This window comes from Oncorhynchus mykiss, chromosome 18 (genome assembly GCF_013265735.2).
Source record: "Oncorhynchus mykiss isolate Arlee chromosome 18, USDA_OmykA_1.1, whole genome shotgun sequence".
Taxonomy (NCBI): Eukaryota; Metazoa; Chordata; class Actinopteri; order Salmoniformes; family Salmonidae; genus Oncorhynchus; species Oncorhynchus mykiss.
The window spans coordinates 9,410,669-9,431,951 of NC_048582.1; the positions used below are offsets into that span (position 1 = coordinate 9,410,669).

Sequence of the window (21,283 nt, forward strand, 5' to 3'; positions counted from 1 at the left end):
GTACATTACAATAATCAACAAAGAGGGTCATGATCATATGCTTTGGTGTGTGTGTTTTCAAAACTAACCTCGACAAAGAAGGACTTGAGTTCGGCAAGGTGCTCGAAGATGCTGAGTGGCGAGGCGTCTAGTCGACCTTTCCTCTTCTCCACCTCCTCCAGAGAAAGACGAACTGGGTGTGGCTCCTATACACACAGACAATACATCACTATAGCCCATCTAAAACACCTGTTCTAAACCAGTGATTCTCAGCTAAATATCCCCGAGTAACCTCACCAGCACCCATTTCTGTTGTAGCCCTGGCTAAACTAATCACCAAGCTGTTGACGAGTTTAATAAGGTGTTTGTCTGATGCTACAACAATGAGTACTGTTGAAGGTCCTCAAAGACCAGAGATGAGAATCACTGTTCTAAATAACCTGTTAAAGTCTCATTCCCAATGATTCCTAATTGACCGGGTCATCCCTCAGTTTTCCAATGGGCTCATATCACGAGGAAGGCCAGGGAAGGTTTCTCCCAGTCAGGTCAAGCCTTGTGTGTTTTCTCCAGTACCTTGAGCAGCTGGCAGGGTGTCTGTCCAAAGTTACTGATCATCCCCTCCACGGCTTTACGCTCCTTCTCATCAGTGATTGCATCCAGGTCCACGGCCCCTACGGCAAAACCAGAGACAAACGCTTCAGTAAAGTGTCATAATATAGCAATCTAGCGTTTCTTTAGCATGAGTGCTATTGTATCAGTCTATGGGTTTTAGTGTTAGCATCCGCACCTTCGTAGGTGCAGCGTTTCTTTAGCATCAGTGCTATTGTATCAATGAGAGTCTATGGGTTTAGTGTTAGCATCCGTACCTGTAAGATGCTTTGGATAAGAGCATCTGCTGAATGACCAAAATGTAAATGTACCTCCACAGGTGCCACGTTTCTTTAGCATCAGGGCTATTGTATGAGTGGGAGTCTTTGGGTTTAGTGTTAGCGTCCGTACCTTCGTAGGTGCAGTAGTAGAAGACATTGAGGGCCTCCACGGCCGCGGGGCCTCGCTGTTTGTAACCAAAGATCAGATCGATCCAGTCTTGCAGGTGGGCCGATACGTACTCAGACTCCTGTTACACAACACACACACACAAAGGCCAAGACACACACATTTTTAACCCCCTCAGCAATAAATCACAAAATACTACTCTCTGTGGAATGCATTTCTCCTGCACATCATGGTAATAGAATGTGTGTGATCCAATTGTGTTACAGAGGTTTTTCTCCCCCCTTGGGACAAAGCATTATGGTAATGGTGACCGTCCATGAGAAAAGGAGGCTCACCAGGGCTTTCCTGTGCTTATAAATGAAGTCCTCTGGAGACTTGGCCCATTTAGGCAGGATGACATCATTCACCCTCTCCTTGGAGATCTGCAGGCGCCCCAGATCAAAGGCTAGAGGGAGCGAGAGAGGAGGATGAACAAAGGACGGGGGAGTGAAAGTGGATTCCATCAGAGTGGCAGTGTGACCAGATAAAATGAAAACAGACTAAATAACATTTTCAACTGAGATCCTCAGTTTTTACAATTCAGGGTGTAACTGGGTCAGTTATAGATTTAGTCCGATTTGAACAAGTTCCAGTGTTCCACAATCTGAACCGGTCCAGTCGAGTCCAGATGTTCTCTGATTGACTGTGTGAACACCACCACAGGAGGCGTGTAAGTACGGACAGTCAATCAACATAGCCAGCGTGTCTGTGATTCTCTACAGACACGGAGCTCATCTCACCGTTCTGATTCTCCAGGAACTCCGGGAAGTAGAAGAACTCTGGGATGAGCTCCTTGACGTCGTTGGGGTTGTCCGTGAGGGTCTGCCACAAAGCTGGGATGGAGTGGAACTGGCGGTCCGCACAGTCAAACCTGGACCGAGGGAGGAAGACCAACAGCCAATGGCCTTAAAGTATACCATAGTACTAGAGACCGGATGGTTTTGCTGACCATGTGACCTGACCAAGACAAACTGTGGATCTAGTAAGGCTGTAGCTCGGTGAGAGAAATACTTCTGGCCTTACTGACATCAGTACAATAGCACCTCTCCAGACAAGAGCATAGATACAGTTGATTGTCAGTTGGAACACACGTGTAATCACAGAACTAGAATGACTAGAACGCACAAAGCTGCTCAGACCACAGCAATTTGACTGGTACAACCCGAGCACTGATAACTCCATGGACTTCAATGCTGTTAACTTCTGGCCTGAGTTTTCTAGTCTGATTCCCCCCTCACCAAAACCCATTGCTTTTACCGTCCACTCTGTAGCGCGATGTGGAGGGACGTGAAGGGTTCCACGCGGATGAGATAGTGCATGACTCCTGCTGCGTTGGAGTAGTGGGTACCGTAGTGGAACCGGTCGATGGTCCCCGTGGGGTCCTCAAAACTCTCATACCTACAGACAGGGAGACGTGAACTTAACATTATAATTACTTAATATATTTACTACAACAGAATCCAGTTATTTGCCCTCAAAGAGACATTTCCTCAACGGGAATAAAGTGTTGTATTGCAGTCAGTCTAATTCTATGGACGAGGACACTTATGTAGTGAAGAGAATGAATGAATACACTGCCACCCTGGAACGTGTCACGTAAATGCCAGTATGTAGACGCCTCAGCGGCTCAGTGAGAGAGGTTGAGAGAACGTACTTCTCCCGTACAGCCTTGGCGTTCCGCTCGTTGAGTACGGCCACGGGCTTGGACAGGTCCCGGAACACCCCTGGGTCTGTCAGGTCCAGCTCCTCTGACGTGTAGTCCGACAGGATCCAGGGGAACTGGATACACACACACAATTAACTAAACCATGAACACCCCTTAGAAGAGCACCAAGATGGTATATTCCACATCTTCCCCCATAGGGTCTGTGTTAACAGAACGTACCACTGGGTACTGAGACAGGTCGTTGTAGGTTCGGCCCGCGATGGTGTTCAGCTGGATCAGGTAGTCAAAGTTGGTCATCTCTCGGTTCACCCATTTCTACCAAAGACGAGAGAGAGAGGAGGTTTAACACAACCTGTCAACACAATACCTGAGACCATACTGACTACTTAACATGGGTCATGCTCAGTAGGGCACAACGTAACAAAACGTTTTGCAAAAAAATAATACATCTGTTCTTATTAGACCAGCTCAGGGAGTATCACCTCCGTTTCAAACCACTTCCTCCCTACTGAACACGACCTTGATCTCCCATGTCAACGTTTGACCCCTGACCTGTGTGAGTCCGGAGGCCTTGAGCAGCTCCTGTGGTGAGCGTGTGCCGTACAGGCTGAGGGAGCGCAGCAGCAGCATCCTACTGTACACCTTGTTCCGCACCTGTCAATCAAACCACACAGAACATTCCAACATGAGGGGGTCTGTTCAAAAGTGTGAAATCTTTCAGAATGCTCAGATCAAAATATATTATGTAGAACAGATATGATGGCCTGTCATGTAGAACAGGGAGTAGTACAGGTTATATTTGTTCTTAACGTTTTACTGTACTCAACACACCCCAGTACTCCAGGCCTATGTAGTCATTCCTTCTACATAAGTGTTTCCCAAACCCCTCCTCAAACACTCCCCCCATCTACTTACTTGACCTATTCCAGGACTAGCCCTTGATGAGTTGAATCAGGTGATGTGCTAGCTCTGGAATAGACCAAGTAGTGAAATGGATGGGGGTACACCGTTCTCAATCCACGTAAAAAGCAGATCCCAGAACTGACCTCTTTCTTAAAGTTGAGGAAGTAGTTGGTCTGGTCTATGAGGAAGATCTCCAGGGCCGAGCGGCGAAGGTTGTACCTTCGCAGGTGGATCTCCCGGATCTGAGATAGAGGCCACTTAAAGTCCTGACCCACACCTGGAAGGACAGACAGGGGGTTGGTTATGTATAATACACAAGGCCAGGAGTTTGACCTAACTAGGGACTTGACCATGGCAAAACTCCAGGCCCTAATCTTAACCCTACGTCATTACATGACGTATTAATATATGATGTGTATTGCATGTGGGAGCAGCTGCACCTCTATATCTAAGACAACACAATGAGAGTCTTTAACAGTGTGGTATGTATCTATTGTACAGTGCCTTGCGAAAGTATTCGGCCCCCTTGAACTTTGTGACCTTTTGCCTCATTTCAGGCTTCAAACATAAAGATATAAAACTTAATTCTTTTGTGAAGAATCAACAACAAGTGGGACACAATCGTGAAGTGGAACGACATTTATTGGATATTTAAAACTTTTTTAACAAATCAAAAACTGAAAAATTGGGCGTGCAAAATTATTCAGCCCCTTAACTTTCAGTGCAGCAAACTCTCTCCAGAAGTTCAGTGAGGATCTCTGAATGATCCAATGTTGACCTAAATGACTAATGATGATAAATACAATCGACCTGTGTGTAATCAAGTCTCCGTATAAATGCACCTGCACTGTGATAGTCTCAGAGGTCCGTTAAAAGCGCAGAGAGCATCATGAAGAACAAGGAACACACCAGGCAGGTCCGAGATACTGTTGTGAAGAAGTTTAAAGCCGGATTTGGATACAAAAAGATTTCCCAAGCTTTAAACATCCCAAGGAGCACTGTGCAAGCGATAATATTGAAATGGAAGGAGTATCAGACCACTGCAAATCTACCAAGACCTGGCCGTCCCTCTAAACTTTCAGCTCATACAAGGAGAAGACTGATCAGAGATGCAGCCAAGAGGCCCATGATCACTCTGGATGAACTGCAGAGATCTACAGCTGAGGTGGGAGACTCTGTCCATAGGACAACAATCAGTCGTATATTGCACAAATCTGGCCTTTATGGAAGAGTGGCAAGAAGAAAGCCATTTCTTAAAGATATCCATAAAAAGTGTCGTTTAAAGTTTGCCACAAGCCACCTGGGAGACACACCAAACATGTGGAAGAAGGTGCTCTGGTCAGATGAAACCAAAATTGAACTTTTTGGCAACAATGCAAAACGTTATGTTTGGCGTAAAAGCAACACAGCTGAACACACCATCCCCACTGTCAAACATGGTGGTGGCAGCATCATGGTTTGGGCCTGCTTTTCTTCAGCAGGGACAGGGAAGATGGTTAAAATTGATGGGAAGATGGATGGAGCCAAATACAGGACCATTCTGGAAGAAAACCTGATGGAGTCTGCAAAAGACCTGAGACTGGGACGGAGATTTGTCTTCCAACAAGACAATGATCCAAAACATAAAGCAAAATCTACAATGGAATGGTTCAAAAATAAACATATCCAGGTGTTAGAATGGCCAAGTCAAAATCCAGACCTGAATCCAATCGAGAATCTGTGGAAAGAACTGAAAACTGCTGTTCACAAATGCTCTCCATCCAACCTCACTGAGCTCGAGCTGTTTTGCAAGGAGGAATGGGAAAAAATGTCAGTCTCTCGATGTGCAAAACTGATAGAGACATACCCCAAGCGACTTACAGCTGTAATCGCAGCAAAAGGTGGCGCTACAAAGTATTAACTTAAGGGGGCTGAATAATTTTGCACGCCCAATTTTTCAGTTTTTGATTTGTTAAAAAAGTTTGAAATATCCAATAAATGTCGTTCCAATTCATGATTGTGTCCCACTTGTTGTTGATTCTTCACAAAAAAATACAGTTTTATATCTTTATGTTTGAAGCCTGAAATGTGGCAAAAGGTCGCAAAGTTCAAGGGGGCCGAATACTTTCGCAAGGCACTGTACATGTCTAGTCAGAACAGCTACACCTCTGTCTAAGACAACACAATGAGAGTCTTTAACAGTGAGGTATGTATGTATTGTACATGTCTAGTCATAACCCATCCATAACCTCTGGTTTATCAACTCCTGCTCCACTCGCTCACTCTCCTTCAGCCTTCCTTCCTCTCTCCTTCTTACTAAAAGCAACTCTTCCTCTAGCCCCACTATTTCATCCCTTCTTCCTCCCCTCCCTCCTCTTTCAGGAGAACCCTTCCTACGACCCTCCCATCTTCCTCCCTCTCTCCTCACCCTCCTCCTTTTCTGTGCTGCTGTCATAGAAGTAGATGTGCTGGGTGGTGAGCTCCAGACGTCCAGGGCTGACATCCACCTGGGTGACCAGCTCACAGTCCTCCCACAGAACCAGCTTCTCCTTCTGGCCTGCCTCCTCCACCTCCCCCCTGGAAAGAGAGAGCGAGACAGCGAGAGAGATAGAAACAGACAGATAGGTGACCAAGTTCATTCACGCTTGTAGTCAAAGCCACCTAACAGTCCACGACAGACACAACAATAGTAGACAACGTTGAGTGTACTGACGTGTTGTTGGTCGCTGCGGGGTCGTCTTCAGGCAGCTCCAGAATGTCGTCCTCCAGGTCGCTGACCTTCACCTGCTTGACCGCCTCCAGCAGTAAGGACTCAGATGTCACCTTCTGCTGCTGGACACCTGGGGGACAAGGGAGAGGAAGAGGAGGAACAAGAGGCGGAAGAAGAGTTAGAGGAGGAGGAAGGTGGAAGAGGATGAGGAGTTGTTAGAGGAGAAGGAAGAGGAACAAGGAGGCAGAGGACAAAGGAGATGAAGAGGAAGAGAAACAGGAACAAGAGGCAGGGGACAAAGAAGATGAAGAGGAAGAGAAACAGGAACAAGAGGCAGAGGACAAAGAAAATGAAGAGGAAGAGAAACAGGAAGAGGAGAAGGGTCCGTGTCTACAGCTAACATTATGGTTTATTCAGACTCCAGCGATGCCTTGTCAAGGGAACCAGTGAAGCTGCCTCTCTTACCCAGGTTGTCCCTGAGAGCGCTGGCCTGCCGGTGGTCCTCATAGTTGTAGTTGGGCACCAGTTTGAGTCTCATGCGGGAGTAGTTCTCCGCGCTGGACACTCGCCAGTGCATCTCACTCTGCTGCCTGAGAAAACAACAGACAGGAGAACGTCAACCAAGTTGCATGAACTGAAGAACAAACTGAACGCAAGAGAGACATCCAGAAACTCTTCTAGGGAGTTTTTCCTAGCCACTGTGCTTTTGCCTCTGTATTGATGGCTCTTTGGGGTTTTAGGAGGGGTGTCTGTGAAGTACTTTGTGATAAACTGCATTGATGGCTCTTTAGGGGTTTTAGGAGGGGTGTCTGTAAAGCACTTTGTGATAAACTGCATTGATGGCTCTTTGGGGGTTTTAGGAGGGGTGTCTGTAAAGCACTTTGTGATAAACTGCATTGATGGCTCTTTGGGGGTTTTAGGAGGGGTGTCTGTAAAGCACTTTGTGATAAACTGCATTGATGGCTCTTTAGGGGTTTTAGGAGGGGTGTCTGTAAAGCACTTTGTGATAAACTGCATTGATGGCTCTTTGGGGGTTTTAGGAGGGGTGTCTGTAAAGCACTTTGTGATAAACTGCATTGATGGCTCTTTGGGGGTTTTAGGAGGGGTGTCTGTAAAGCACTTTGTGATAAACTGCATTGATGGCTCTTTGGGGGTTTTAGGAGGGGTGTCTGTAAAGCACTTTGTGATAAACTGCATTGATGGCTCTTTAGGGGTTTTAGGAGGGGTGTCTGTAAAGCACTTTGTGATAAACTGCATTGATGGCTCTTTGGGGGTTTTAGGAGGGGTATCTGTAAAGCACTTTGTGATAAACTGCATTGATGGCTCTTTAGGGGTTTTAGGAGGGGTGTCTGTAAAGCACTTTGTGATAAACTGCATTGATGGCTCTTTGGGGGTTTTAGGAGGGGTGTCTGTAAAGCACTTTGTGATAAACTGCATTGATGGCTCTTTAGGGGTTTTAGGAGGGGTGTCTGTAAAGCACTCTGTGATAAACTGCATTGATGGCTCTTTAGGGGTTTTAGGAGGGGTGTCTGTAAAGCACTTTGTGATAAACTGCATTGATGGCTCTTTAGGGGTTTTAGGAGGGGTATCTGTAAAGCACTTTGTGATAAACTGCATTGATGGCTCTTTGGGGGTTTTAGGAGGGGTGTCTGTAAAGCACTTTGTGATAAACTGCATTGATGGCTCTTTAGGGGTTTTAGGAGGGGTATCTGTAAAGCACTTTGTGATAAACTGCATTGATGGCTCTTTAGGGGTTTTAGGAGGGGTGTCTGTAAAGCACTTTGTGATAAACTGCATTGATGGCTCTTTAGGGGTTTTAGGAGGGGTATCTGTAAAGCACTTTGTGATAAACTGCATTGATGGCTCTTTGGGGGTTTTAGGAGGGGTGTCTGTAAAGCACTTTGTGATAAACTGCATTGATGGCTCTTTGGGGGTTTTAGGAGGGGTGTCTGTAAAGCACTTTGTGATAAACTGCATTGATGGCTCTTTGGGGGTTTTAGGAGGGGTGTCTGTAAAGCACTTTGTGATAAACTGCATTGATGGCTCTTTGGGGGTTTTAGGAGGGGTGTCTGTAAAGCACTTTGTGATAAACTGCATTGATGGCTCTTTAGGGGTTTTAGGAGGGGTGTCTGTAAAGCACTTTGTGATAAACTGCATTGATGGCTCTTTGGGGGTTTTAGGAGGGGTGTCTGTAAAGCACTTTGTGATAAACTGCATTGATGGCTCTTTGGGGGTTTTAGGAGGGGTGTCTGTAAAGCACTTTGTGATAAACTGCATTGATGGCTCTTTGGGGGTTTTAGGAGGGGTGTCTGTAAAGCACTTTGTGATAAACTGCATTGATGGCTCTTTGGGGGTTTTAGGAGGGGTATCTGTAAAGCACTTTGTGATAAACTGCATTGATGGCTCTTTGGGGGTTTTAGGAGGGGTGTCTGTAAAGCACTTTGTGATAAACTGCATTGATGGCTCTTTGGGGGTTTTAGGAGGGGTGTCTGTAAAGCACTTTGTGATAAACTACATTGATGGCTCTTTGGGGGTTTTAGGAGGGGTGTCTGTAAAGCACTTTGTGATAAACTGCATTGATGGCTCTTTAGGGGTTTTAGGAGGGGTGTCTGTAAAGCACTTTGTGATAAACTGCATTGATGGCTCTTTGGGGGTTTTAGGAGGGGTGTCTGTAAAGCACTTTGTGATAAACTGCATTGATGGCTCTTTGGGGGTTTTAGGAGGGGTGTCTGTAAAGCACTTTGTGATAAACTACATTGATGGCTCTTTGGGGGTTTTAGGAGGGGTGTCTGTAAAGCACTTTGTGATAAACTGCATTGATGGCTCTTTGGGGGTTTTAGGAGGGGTGTCTGTAAAGCACTTTGTGATAAACTGCATTGATGGCTCTTTGGGGGTTTTAGGAGGGGTGTCTGTAAAGCACTTTGTGATAAACTGCATTGATGGCTCTTTGGGGGTTTTAGGAGGGGTGTCTGTAAAGCACTTTGTGATAAACTGCATTGATGGCTCTTTAGGGGTTTTAGGAGGGGTGTCTGTAAAGCACTTTGTGATAAACTGCATTGATGGCTCTTTAGGGGTTTTAGGAGGGGTGTCTGTAAAGCACTTTGTGATAAACTGCATTGATGGCTCTTTAGGGGTTTTAGGAGGGGTGTCTGTAAAGCACTTTGTGATAAACTACATTGATGTCTCTTTGGGGGTTTTAGGAGGGGTGTCTGTAAAGCACTTTGTGATAAACTGCATTGATGGCTCTTCGGGGGTTTTAGGAGGGGTGTCTGTAAAGCACTTTGTGATAAACTGCATTGATGGCTCTTTAGGGGTTTTAGGAGGGGTGTCTGTAAAGCACTTTGTGATAAACTGCATTGATGGCTCTTTGGGGGTTTTAGGAGGGGTGTCTGTAAAGCACTTTGTGATAAACTGCATTGATGGCTCTTTGGGGGTTTTAGGAGGGGTGTCTGTAAAGCACTTTGTGATAAACTGCATTGATGGCTCTTTGGGGGTTTTAGGAGGGGTGTCTGTAAAGCACTTTGTGATAAACTGCATTGATGGCTCTTTGGGGGTTTTAGGAGGGGTGTCTGTAAAGCACTTTGTGATAAACTGCATTGATGGCTCTTTGGGGGTTTTAGGAGGGGTGTCTGTAAAGCACTTTGTGATAAACTGCATTGATGGCTCTTTGGGGGTTTTAGGAGGGGTGTCTGTAAAGCACTTTGTGATAAACTGCATTGATGGCTCTTTGGGGGTTTTAGGAGGGGTGTCTGTAAAGCACTTTGTGATAAACTGCATTGATGTCTCTTTGGGGGTTTTAGGAGGGGTGTCTGTAAAGCACTTTGTGATAAACTGCATTGATGGCTCTTTAGGGGTTTTAGGAGGGGTGTCTGTAAAGCACTTTGTGATAAACTGCATTGATGGCTCTTTAGGGGTTTTAGGAGGGGTGTCTGTAAAGCACTTTGTGATAAACTGCATTGATGTCTCTTTGGGGGTTTTAGGAGGGGTGTCTGTAAAGCACTTTGTGATAAACTGCATTGATGGCTCTTTGGGGGTTTTAGGAGGGGTGTCTGTAAAGCACTTTGTGATAAACTGCATTGATGTCTCTTTGGGGGTTTTAGGAGGGGTGTCTGTAAAGCACTTTGTGATAAACTGCATTGATGGCTCTTTGGGGGTTTTAGGAGGGGTGTCTGTAAAGCACTTTGTGATAAACTGCATTGATGGCTCTTTGGGGGTTTTAGGAGGGGTGTCTGTAAAGCACTTTGTGATAAACTGCATTGATGGCTCTTTGGGGGTTTTAGGAGGGGTGTCTGTAAAGCACTTTGTGATAAACTGCATTGATGGCTCTTTAGGGGTTTTAGGAGGGGTGTCTGTAAAGCACTTTGTGATAAACTACATTGATGTCTCTTTGGGGGTTTTAGGAGGGGTGTCTGTAAAGCACTTTGTGATAAACTGCATTGATGGCTCTTTAGGGGTTTTAGGAGGGGTGTCTGTAAAGCACTTTGTGATAAACTACATTGATGTCTCTTTGGGGGTTTTAGGAGGGGTGTCTGTAAAGCACTTTGTGATAAACTGCATTGATGGCTCTTTGGGGGTTTTAGGAGGGGTGTCTGTAAAGCACTTTGTGATAAACTGCATTGATGGCTCTTTGGGGGTTTTAGGAGGGGTGTCTGTAAAGCACTTTGTGATAAACTGCATTGATGGCTCTTTGGGGGTTTTAGGAGGGGTGTCTGTAAAGCACTTTGTGATAAACTGCATTGATGGCTCTTTGGGGGTTTTAGGAGGGGTGTCTGTAAAGCACTTTGTGATAAACTGCATTGATGGCTCTTTAGGGGTTTTAGGAGGGGTGTCTGTAAAGCACTTTGTGATAAACTACATTGATGTCTCTTTGGGGGTTTTAGGAGGGGTGTCTGTAAAGCACTTTGTGATAAACTGCATTGATGGCTCTTTGGGGGTTTTAGGAGGGGTGTCTGTAAAGCACTTTGTGATAAACTGCATTGATGGCTCTTTGGGGGTTTTAGGAGGGGTGTCTGTAAAGCACTTTGTGATAAACTGCTGATGTAAAACAAAAAGAAGGAGTTATAAAATAAACCGCGTTGATTGACTGGAGGACAACAGTTCTTTGGCTGATCATGTGTTTGCCGGGGTGCTGAAGTAATGACCAATGAAGTCCTATAATCATATCTAATACTGTATATATAATAATAAATAGTGTGTGTGTGGCCGTTACCTGTCTGCCCAGGGGCCTCTCTCACACACCAGGCTGCGGCGTGCTCCTCTCCACTGCCTGAGGACGGCGCTGTGCTGGCTGTGAAGCTGCTTCAGCATGCTGTTGTATCGCAGGTTCTCCTGCCGGCCGCGCCGAGAGAAGGGCTCCACGAACTGCTCCTGAGGGACGGCGGGACGAGGAACGGGGAGTCAGTGTGTTCTGGTGTGGAGAACACCACACAAGGCAATATGCTCTGTGTTACTGTGGCCTGACATTTCATTTCCATGATACAGCAGTATTATGGACAGCTCAATAGGAAGTGGACCTTACTCGGATCTGTGTGTCTGTGGTGTGTGTCTGTGTCTGTCTGTCTGTGTGTCTGTGTGTGTCTGTGTGTGTGTGTGGGGTGTGTGTGTGTGTGTATGACCTGGAAGCGTATCTTGCTCTCTCCCCTCTCCCTCTCTCTCTTGTGCAGGTTGACCATGAAGCTTTCATAGCACTCCTTCCAGAACAGAGCCATGGTCTCGTGACCCTGGCTAAACGTCTCAATCTCATACTGCTTCATGTAGGGGATGATCTGAGGACAGAGAGAGAACCAATTCAACTACTTCTTTTGTTCATCTCAGGCTCGCTCTCTCAACACCGGAGATTGATGTATTTTCTCATCTTTAAGGTTGATCTTCAAATTTCTCAACACGTTTCTTGCTGCTCTTCAAGAGTTGAATGACTTAGCAATGATTTAGTAAGGCATTGAACCAGCTCCTCACGTATTTGTCGAGGTAGACCCTCCACTCGGGGGAGTTGCAGTAGAGCTGGAAGTCCTCGAAGAAGGAGGGGCTGCCGTTGGTGTCAGGCAGCTGGGGGAGGTGCAGCTCCATGTACAGCAGCTTGTTCACCTGCAGACACAACAAGATATTACAAGAGATTAGAAAATAATCCAAAGTGGTGTGAGGTATTGACATACTACAGACTAGTGGCTAGTAATCCTGGACTACAAAGCATATTCAAAAGAGATTCCATTGAAATCTCTCTTTAGTCCAGGACTATGTTTAATCTGTGTCCTAGACACCGACCCTTGGTGTGACAAATGTTTTGTCTATGTGCCAAGGTTTTGCCGTTATTTAAGAAAACAGTCAGCAAGTCTCTTTGGAATGTTTGATACGGATTCTACTTCATTGTGACTGTTCATCATGCATGTCTTTTCGTGTCTGAGTCTGAGCTCGAGTGTGTGTGTGTGCCTGCGCGTGGATGTGTGTGTGTGCCTGCACGTGGATGTGTGTATGTGCCTGCGCGTGAGTGTGTACCTTGGAGAGCAGCGTGCGGAGCAGGGGCACCAGGCACATATAGGTCTCCTCTGTCTGCCCCCCTACAGAGCGTCTCAGGATGCCCTCCACCTTGCCCAGCAGGTAACACGCCTCGTCCTGAGTCTCCACGCTCTTGGTCTGCAGGATGCCGTTCAGCTTAGCTGTGGCCAAGGCACACACCTGGCAGGAGAGGAGATCACTTACATACACAGCTTATCTGGAGGTGATAAAAACATTCATATAAAGACTAGCATCCTGAATAAGATGTGACACCTGGTAGTGAGGGGAGGGAGGGGGGGTACGTGATAGAGGGTTATAGTGCCTTCTATGAGACTTCGTGTGAGGCGGGTCGCCCTCAAGGCGGACTAAGCTGAAAAGGTTTGAGTACCACCGGTAGACTGAAAGTAGAGGTATGAAGTGTACAGTTGAACCCACTGACTAAGTTCCACTGGAAAAGAGCATCTGCTAAATTACTCAAATGTACATGTAAGAGTGTGTGTATGTGACACTGGACAGCTTCTCACCTGGGGGTCTTCCTGGGCCATGAAGCCCAACAGAAGCCTCAGGCCCACCTGAGACAGCTGCAGCCACTGGGCCCCTGACGAGTACCACACCATTAGACTGTCCATCAGAGTCACTGTCTCCTCCAGGACCTAGAAGAAAACAATCAATGAATCAAATCCCCTCTAACATGGCTTGTGTTACTCAATTGGTTTATAATTATTTAACAAAGCCTAATTGTGGATTGCAGTCACTCTTAGGCAATAGACTGCTTTTAATGTAACAAATGTCTTCATATGTCAAATCACTGAACTATGACATTCACACATACTGGCAAAGATGTCGCTACTCCTAATAACAATACCTTCTCTGTCCACAGGGTGGGGTTGACCAGGCCCTCAGCCTGCAGGAAGTCCTGCACAACGTGGAGCAGCCGCACAGCGTTCTCGGTGTGCTGGGGCAACATGGCCGCCGTGGCCTCCCGGTTGTCAGTCACAGCCCACTCCAGCATCCTCTCCATCAGACTGGGTGAGAGGGAGGGAGGGGTGGGAGATGGGGATAGAAAGAGAGGAAAGAAGGACAACAGAGGAGTGGAGGAAATTAAGAGAGAGAGACAAACAAAATATGAATAAACACCAGAGAACCAGACCCCCGCTTCAAGACTGATGTGACTGAACACTAAACACATTGAACAGCCACAACTACAGTCGTCACGTCACCCTACAGACTGGTTCCTACTCCTCACGTCACCCTGCAGACTGGTTCCTACTCCTCACTATAGTCATCACATCACCCTGCAGGCTGGTTCCTACTCCTCACGTCACCCTGCAGACTGGTTCCTACTCCTCACGTCACCCTGCAGACTGGTTCCTACTCCTCACGTCACCCTGCAGGCTGGTTCCTACTCATCACGTCACCCTGCAGGCTGGTTCCTACTCCTCACGTCACCCTGCAGACTGGTTCCTACTCCTCACGTCACCCTGCAGACTGGTTCCTACTCCTCACGTCACCCTGCAGACTGGTTCCTACTCCTCACGTCACCCTGCAGACTGGTTCCTACTCCTCACGTCACCCTGCAGGCTGGTTCCTACTCCTCACGTCACCCTGCAGGCTGGTTCCTACTCCTCACTACAGTCCTCATGTCACCCTGCAGGCTGGTTCCTACTCCTCACTACAGTCCTCACGTCACCCTGCAGACTGGTTCCTACTCCTCACGTCACCCTGCAGACTGGTTCCTACTCCTCACTACAGTCCTCACGTCACCCTGCAGGCTGGTTCCTACTCCTCACTACAGTCCTCACGTCACCCTGCAGGCTGGTTCCTACTCCTCACGTCACCCTGCAGGCTGGTTCCTACTCCTCACGTCACCCTGCAGGCTGGTTCCTACTCCTCACGTCACCCTGCAGGCTGGTTCCTACTCCTCACTACAGTCCTCACGTCACCCTGCAGGCTGGTTCCTACTCCTCACGTCACCCTGCAGGCTGGTTCCTACTCCTCACGTCACCCTGCAGGCTGGTTCCTACTCATCACGTCACCCTGCAGGCTGGTTCCTACACCTCACGTCACCCTGCAGGCTGGTTCCTACACCTCACGTCACCCTGCAGGCTGGTTCCTACTCCTCACGTCACCCTGCAGGCTGGTTCCTACTCATCACGTCACCCTGCAGGCTGGTTCCTACTCCTCACGTCACCCTGCAGGCTGGTTCCTACTCATCACGTCACCCTGCAGGCTGGTTCCTACACCTCACGTCACCCTGCAGACTGGTTCCTACTCCTCACGTCACCCTGCAGGCTGGTTCCTACACCTCACGTCACCCTGCAGGCTGGTTCCTACTCCTCACGTCACCCTGCAGGCTGGTTCCTACTCCTCACGTCACCCTGCAGGCTGGTTCCTACTCCTCACGTCACCCTGCAGGCTGGTTCCTACTCATCACGTCACCCTGCAGGCTGGTTCCTACACCTCACGTCACCCTGCAGACTGGTTCCTACTCCTCACGTCACCCTGCAGACTGGTTCCTACTCCTCACTATAGTCGTCACATCACCCTGCAGGCTGGTTCCTACTCCTCCTCAATCATTTTTTGTAACAAAATGGGTCTTTTTAAACTAATATCTTTGTGAGACTGAACCTTTTTAATTGAACGTAATATCTCGTGTTTGTTGTCTAAATGGAACTGTGCATTCTGCATATTTTCAGTCTTGTCAACTGAGAATGAAATAAATCAAACGTAAAAATTGCCAGTGTGTCCACCTGAGCTTGATGTGGTCCACAGGCAGCAGCAGCTCGTTGGTAGTGCCCAGCTTGGTGAGGGCAGAGAACACCTGCCCCCGCTCCAGCCAGGCGGCATCGTCCGAGCCCTCCACGCCTCGCCACATTACGCACAGCACGATCTCCAGCAGCATGCGAGACAGCTCCTCCTCCGTCCGCTAGGGGGAGACAGAGAGGAGGGAGTCAGTGAGAGTCACATCCAGGTACAGATAGACAAACACAGAGGGGGTTCCCTCCCACCCCCAGCCTCCATGGTGTGGTTTGACCCCCCCATGTCTGGCCCTACTGACGACAGTCCCATGGGAGAATCTCAATTGCATTACCTTGACTACTCGTGTCCGCTCTCCCCACCCCATTCTGAAAACCCATTCAAAACATAAGGACCTCTGACTTTCTCATCCACTGGGTTTTGAGAAGGAGACGAGGAGAGAGGACGCGAGGAGCCAAGGAAACGCAAATTGAGATTGTCCCCATCTATAGATGAGAGGGAGAGGTGGCTCCCTAGTGAGGCAGTGACATTTTATAGCTTTATATTTCTTTATAAGTCTGTGGGGGATCAGAGGACCTGAGGGACATAGGAACACTCTGGCACCACAGTGGAAACCAATAGGGTGGATACAGAAGCCCCCCAATAGGGTGAATACAGAAGCCCCCAATAGGGTGGATCCACAAGCCCCCAATAGGGTGGATCCACAAGCCCCCAATAGGGTGGATCCACAAGCCCCCAATAGGGTGGATCCACAAGCCCCCAATAGGGTGGATCCACAAGCCCCCAATAGGGTGGATCCACAAGCCCCCAATAGGGTGGATCCACAAGCCCCCAATAGGGTGGATCCACAAGCCCCCAATAGGGTGGATACAGAAGCCCCCCAATAGGGTGAATACAGAAGCCCCCAATAGGGTGAATACAGAAGCCCCCCAATAGGGTAAATACAGAAGCCCCCCAATAGGGTAAATACAGAAGCCCCCCAATAGGGTAAATACAGAAGCCCCCAATAGGGTGAATACAGAAGCCCCCAATAGGGTGAATACAGAAGCCCCCAATAGGGTGGATCCACAAGCCCCCAATAGGGTGGATCCACAAGCCCCCAATAGGGTGGATCCACAAGCCCCCAATAGGGTGAATACAGAAGCCCCCAATAGGGTGGATCCACAAGCCCCCAATAGGGTGGATCCACAAGCCCCCAATAGGGTGGATCCACAAGCCCCCAATAGGGTGGATCCACAAGCCCCCAATAGGGTGGATCCACAAGCCCCCAATAGGGTGGATACAGAAGCCCCCCAATAGGGTGGATCCACAAGCCCCCAATAGGGTGGATACAGAAGCCCCCCAATAGGGTGAATACAGAAGCCCCCCAATAGGGTGAATACAGAAGCCCCCAATAGGGTGGATCCACAAGCCCCCAATAGGGTGGATCCACAAGCCCCCAATAGGGTGGATCCACAAGCCCCCAATAGGGTGGATCCACAAGCCCCCAATAGGGTGGATCCACAAGCCCCCAATAGGGTGGATCCACAAGCCCCCAATAGGGTGGATCCACAAGCCCCCAATAGGGTGCATACACAAGCCCCCAATAGGGTGGATACACAAGCCCCCAATAGGGTGGATACACAAGCCCCCAATAGGGTGCATACACAAGCCCCCAATAGGGTGGATACACAAGCCCCCAATAGGGTGGATACACAAGCCCCCAATAGGGTGGATACACAAGCCCCCAATAGGGTAATCTGGATCCCTACCAGGAATTAGCTTTCAAATATCCAATTTGAGCAGCTGAAGGAAAGGAAGACAATTTATACAACTGATATACAGTCACTGTGACTAGTCAGACTTCCTAGGGCCTTTAGGAAACCACCTAGAGGAAACCACTTTTATCTATTGATATACAGCCACTGTGACTGGCTAGCTACAATGAAGAGGAGAGGAAACCACTATAGACAGGTGTCTCACCTCAGCACAGCTGAACGACTCCCCCAACGACATGTTGTCGCTGAACAGGAAGCTGTCCTCGGTGAGGGACGCCGCCGAGGCATCTGGGAAGGCCTTGACTGATGCCTCCAGCGGCGATGGCGTGCTGACCATGCTCCCCGGCGTCTGGTTGCCGCTCTCCCCGCCCTCGTAGGCACTCATGTGGGACAGGTCCAAACTCAACCCCCCTGCTTTCCCTCCCCCAGACGCCCAGGGCTTGAGCAACAGGCCCTCCCCAATCTGACTAACGGGCGTGTCCAGAAGCGAAAGCACATCCCCATTTTCAAGACTATCCACTGATCTTCTGGAGCTCATGCTGAGGCGGTCTTCATCCACCAGTCTCCCGGCGCTGCCTGCTCGGCCCCTCCTCTCCAGGGGCAGTTCTAGGCGGCTGCCGCTGCCCCGGCTGAGGTCCAGGCTGCAGGTGCTGGCAGCGTCGCCCCGCCCCGGGCCGCCCTCGCAGGGGGAGCGCAGGAACAGCCTCATCAGGGTCTCCTGCCAGCACAGCTGTCTGGAGATCTCCCGCGCCGCGTCCTGCTGGGACTGGAGGAGCTGGTACAGCTAGAGGGAGAGAGAGCAGTAGTATTACTACCCAAGTATTCATTATTGTCCATTCAACATTACTGACCTGTTATTTATTATTCAAGTATTATGTAGTATTATGTAGTATTATGTAGTATTATGTAGTATTATGTAGTATTATGCTTATGTTATTTATTTATGTCATCAATGATTTAATCTTTTTTGGGGGATGGAGAAAGAACAAGGGATGCAGGGAGGGAAGGAATGATAGTGAGGGAGAGAGAGAGAGGAAGGATAGAGAGGCGGGGGAAGGGGAGAGAGAGCGAGGAAGGATAAAGAGGGGGGGAAGGATAGAGAGGTGGGGGAGGAAAGATAGAGAGAGGGAGGAAGGATAGAGAGGTGGGAAGGGTAGAGGGAGGATAGAGATGTGGGAAGGATAGAGGGGGGATAGAGAGGGGGGAAGGATAGAGGGGGGATAGAGAGGGGGAAGGATAGAGGGGGGATAGAGGGGGGGGGGTAGAGAGGGGGAGGAAGGATAGAGAGGGGGGAAGGTGGGATAGAGAGGGGGAGGAGGAAGGATAGAGAGGGGGAAGAGTAGAGGGAGGATAGAGAGAGGGGGGATGGATAGAGAGAGGGGGGATGGATAGAGAGAGGGGGGATGGATAGAGAGAGGGCAGATGGATAGAGAGAGGGGGGATGGATAGAGAGGGGGGATGGAGTTTTAGGAAGATCAAAACCAGATATTTTAGCACAAGTTTATAATCCCTTCTATAATGCCTTCATTTCAAAGATTTCAAAGTAATATCATCCATTTATGGTTGATGTAGTGATTTAATTATTATGGATATCAACATCTGGTATGTAGGAAGATGTCTGTTTCTACCCTGAGAACCGGGTATGTGTGTCGTTTTAATAACTTAGTGTGTGTGCTCTGTTCCCTCACCCTATTGCACACGAGCAGGCGTACGCTGGGCCCGGCCCGGTGAGTCAGCTGGACCAGGGCCATAAGGTCCTTGTAGCTCACCACATGATCTAAGGGGGGGGTCAAAGGTCAACATGATAAGCCATAGCCATATAATTTAGTCGAGTACACATTGACTGAATCTCATATTACCTGTTGGGCCACACCATAATACTGGATCATGTTCAGTAGGGCGCACCGTATAAAAACATTTCTCAACGGAAGAAAAGCATGTTCAGGAAGTACCTCACTGTTTGAAAACGTTTTCTCCCAGCTGAACATAACCCTGATTGATCTGTCCATATAGCTGAATGGGTAAAACAATAACCTGAAGTACACTGGAGAAACATTGATTTCCTGCCCTTTGCCCATACAAACCTCACTGCAGAACCGCCCTGACTCTCTCCAGCCATTCATTCAGTCATTTATTTATAGAGAGGAAGCCATTCTCTGCAGTCTACACTCCCTCCAACTTCAGCCGCACTCCCGCCAATCAATTAACACTCAACGCTTCATTGATTGGCCACTAAATCAAACTCCAATGGAGTCATGGGAGTAGAGCCAGCCAATCAAAACTATGCAAGGGCTGAACACCACATCTACAAAGGTCTATAGGGACAGCTGGGTGAAGCGGAGTCAGTTCTCATTCTTTTTTATTGGCCAATGAAATGAAACCACTTCACCTGCGTTACTGTAGATATTGCTTGGGTAAAAAAAATATATATATAGATGTTTTATTTTTTAAATCACCAAACACATTTGTATTGCCTTTTACTAATTGAATTTGTTTGCTGTTTTGTATGTATTTGTTAAGTTGCCAATGAATTACCCTTCGGACACAGTAACTATTTGGGGGCGGCAGGGTAGCCTAGTGGTTAGAGCGTTGGACTAGTAACAAACCTGTCGTTCTGCCCCTGAACAGGCAGTTAACCCACTGTTCCTAGGCCGTCATTGAAAATAAGAATTTGTTCTTAACCGACTTGCCTGGTTAAATAAAGGTAAAATAAATAAAAACATTTTTTTATTGAATTGAAAAACCATGTTGATGATTGGCTGTTGAAGGAGCCGCCTCCAACCATAGTGATCTAGTCCCCAGAAACATATCTGAATGGTGTGGTGGACACTGGCAGGGTGAGAGAAGGGGTGGGAGGGACACCGTCACCCACCTGTGTGGAGCACCTGGTTGAGCAGGCTCTTGACGAGGGAGGGGGTGACGTGGAGGTCAGAGAAGAGCAGGGAGAGACCAGAGTATCCCACCTCCCTCAGCTTCAGCCTCTGCTTGTTCTTCTCATAGACACGGTCGCAGTGCAGCATGCGGTCAAACATCTGGACTCTCACACACGGCAAAGACCATTAAATGATGTTACATTAGCAGCATTCAATGTCTGAAAGAGAAGGGTCTTGTATACTACCTCGTGAAAGTATTGACTCATCTGCACAACATAACCTACTCCACATTTTCAAAGTAATTAAAAATTATTATTTTTTAAATCCAGAACATTTCTAGGCCAGTAAGTTCTCCGTGTCCAACACAAACTCGGAAGTCGTCAAAACCACAACACTTGAACATTCCCGTGTGTGTGTGTTGGTACGTGTGAGGAGGTCCCTCACCTTGAAGACGAGCTCTCGGAGGCGGTCTGAGTGTTTGGTGTTGAGCAGCAGGGCGTAGCAGGAGTCGGCCGCCCCCGGCTCAAACAGAAGCAGGAAAAGCTGGTCCCTGGCAGCACTGGTCTGGAGCAGACTGAGCAGCAACTCTATCACTCCACACAGCTAGAGGGACACACACACGGTTAGCAACTCCACCAAGGAGCATGCACGCACGCACACACGCACACACACACACACACACACACACACACACACACACACACGGTTAGCAACTCCACCAAGGCGCGCACACACACACACACACACACACACAAAGTTAGCAACTCCACCAAGACGCACACACACACACTAGGATTGAATTAAGTGGAGAGCGCAAGTAAATGACGAGTGTGGTTTCAGGGACTGAACAGCCTAATAATGGGTCGGATGGAGAGAAGACAAACTGTGGAGGATGAACACTTGACATTGCAGTGAGCATATGTCACATGCCATGATGTCACAGGCCGTGTATAGAAACCTATGTAAGAGGATAAGACAAACAGGAAAAAGAGCTGGAGAAAAGGAGGGAGAGAGGAAGGACACGGACACACAGGAAACAGATCCTCATTGAATGCCAGGCGTATAAATCCTGTGTGAAGTGAGTGGATGGGAAGCTGGGCCTTGAGAGACAGAGGCCTGCCGCAGTCAGTTA

The 21,283-nt window shown here is 48.2% G+C and overlaps 1 protein-coding gene across 3 annotated transcripts in view; it reads right to left on the reverse strand.

Moving 5' to 3' along the window:
* Window positions 1-21,283, reverse strand: part of LOC110495568 (neurobeachin-like protein 1) — a 73,674-nt gene that overhangs the window by 7,481 nt on the left and 44,910 nt on the right. For all 3 annotated transcript variants that reach the window (XM_036951728.1, XM_036951729.1, XM_036951730.1), the window contains 24 exons: window positions 20,596-20,754; window positions 20,151-20,310; window positions 18,967-19,055; window positions 17,484-18,062; window positions 15,515-15,690; window positions 13,630-13,789; window positions 13,289-13,417; window positions 12,765-12,944; window positions 12,228-12,356; window positions 11,888-12,037; window positions 11,482-11,639; window positions 6,738-6,862; window positions 6,276-6,402; window positions 5,991-6,139; window positions 3,727-3,860; window positions 3,233-3,334; window positions 2,900-2,995; window positions 2,669-2,793; window positions 2,272-2,412; window positions 1,755-1,885; window positions 1,311-1,420; window positions 979-1,096; window positions 553-650; window positions 69-185 (listed from right to left, as the gene is read on the reverse strand). In XM_036951728.1, the coding sequence (XP_036807623.1) occupies window positions 69-185; window positions 553-650; window positions 979-1,096; window positions 1,311-1,420; window positions 1,755-1,885; window positions 2,272-2,412; window positions 2,669-2,793; window positions 2,900-2,995; window positions 3,233-3,334; window positions 3,727-3,860; window positions 5,991-6,139; window positions 6,276-6,402; window positions 6,738-6,862; window positions 11,482-11,639; window positions 11,888-12,037; window positions 12,228-12,356; window positions 12,765-12,944; window positions 13,289-13,417; window positions 13,630-13,789; window positions 15,515-15,690; window positions 17,484-18,062; window positions 18,967-19,055; window positions 20,151-20,310; window positions 20,596-20,754 (3,642 nt within the window). The remainder of the gene's footprint in view (window positions 1-68; window positions 186-552; window positions 651-978; window positions 1,097-1,310; window positions 1,421-1,754; window positions 1,886-2,271; window positions 2,413-2,668; window positions 2,794-2,899; window positions 2,996-3,232; window positions 3,335-3,726; window positions 3,861-5,990; window positions 6,140-6,275; window positions 6,403-6,737; window positions 6,863-11,481; window positions 11,640-11,887; window positions 12,038-12,227; window positions 12,357-12,764; window positions 12,945-13,288; window positions 13,418-13,629; window positions 13,790-15,514; window positions 15,691-17,483; window positions 18,063-18,966; window positions 19,056-20,150; window positions 20,311-20,595; window positions 20,755-21,283) is intronic.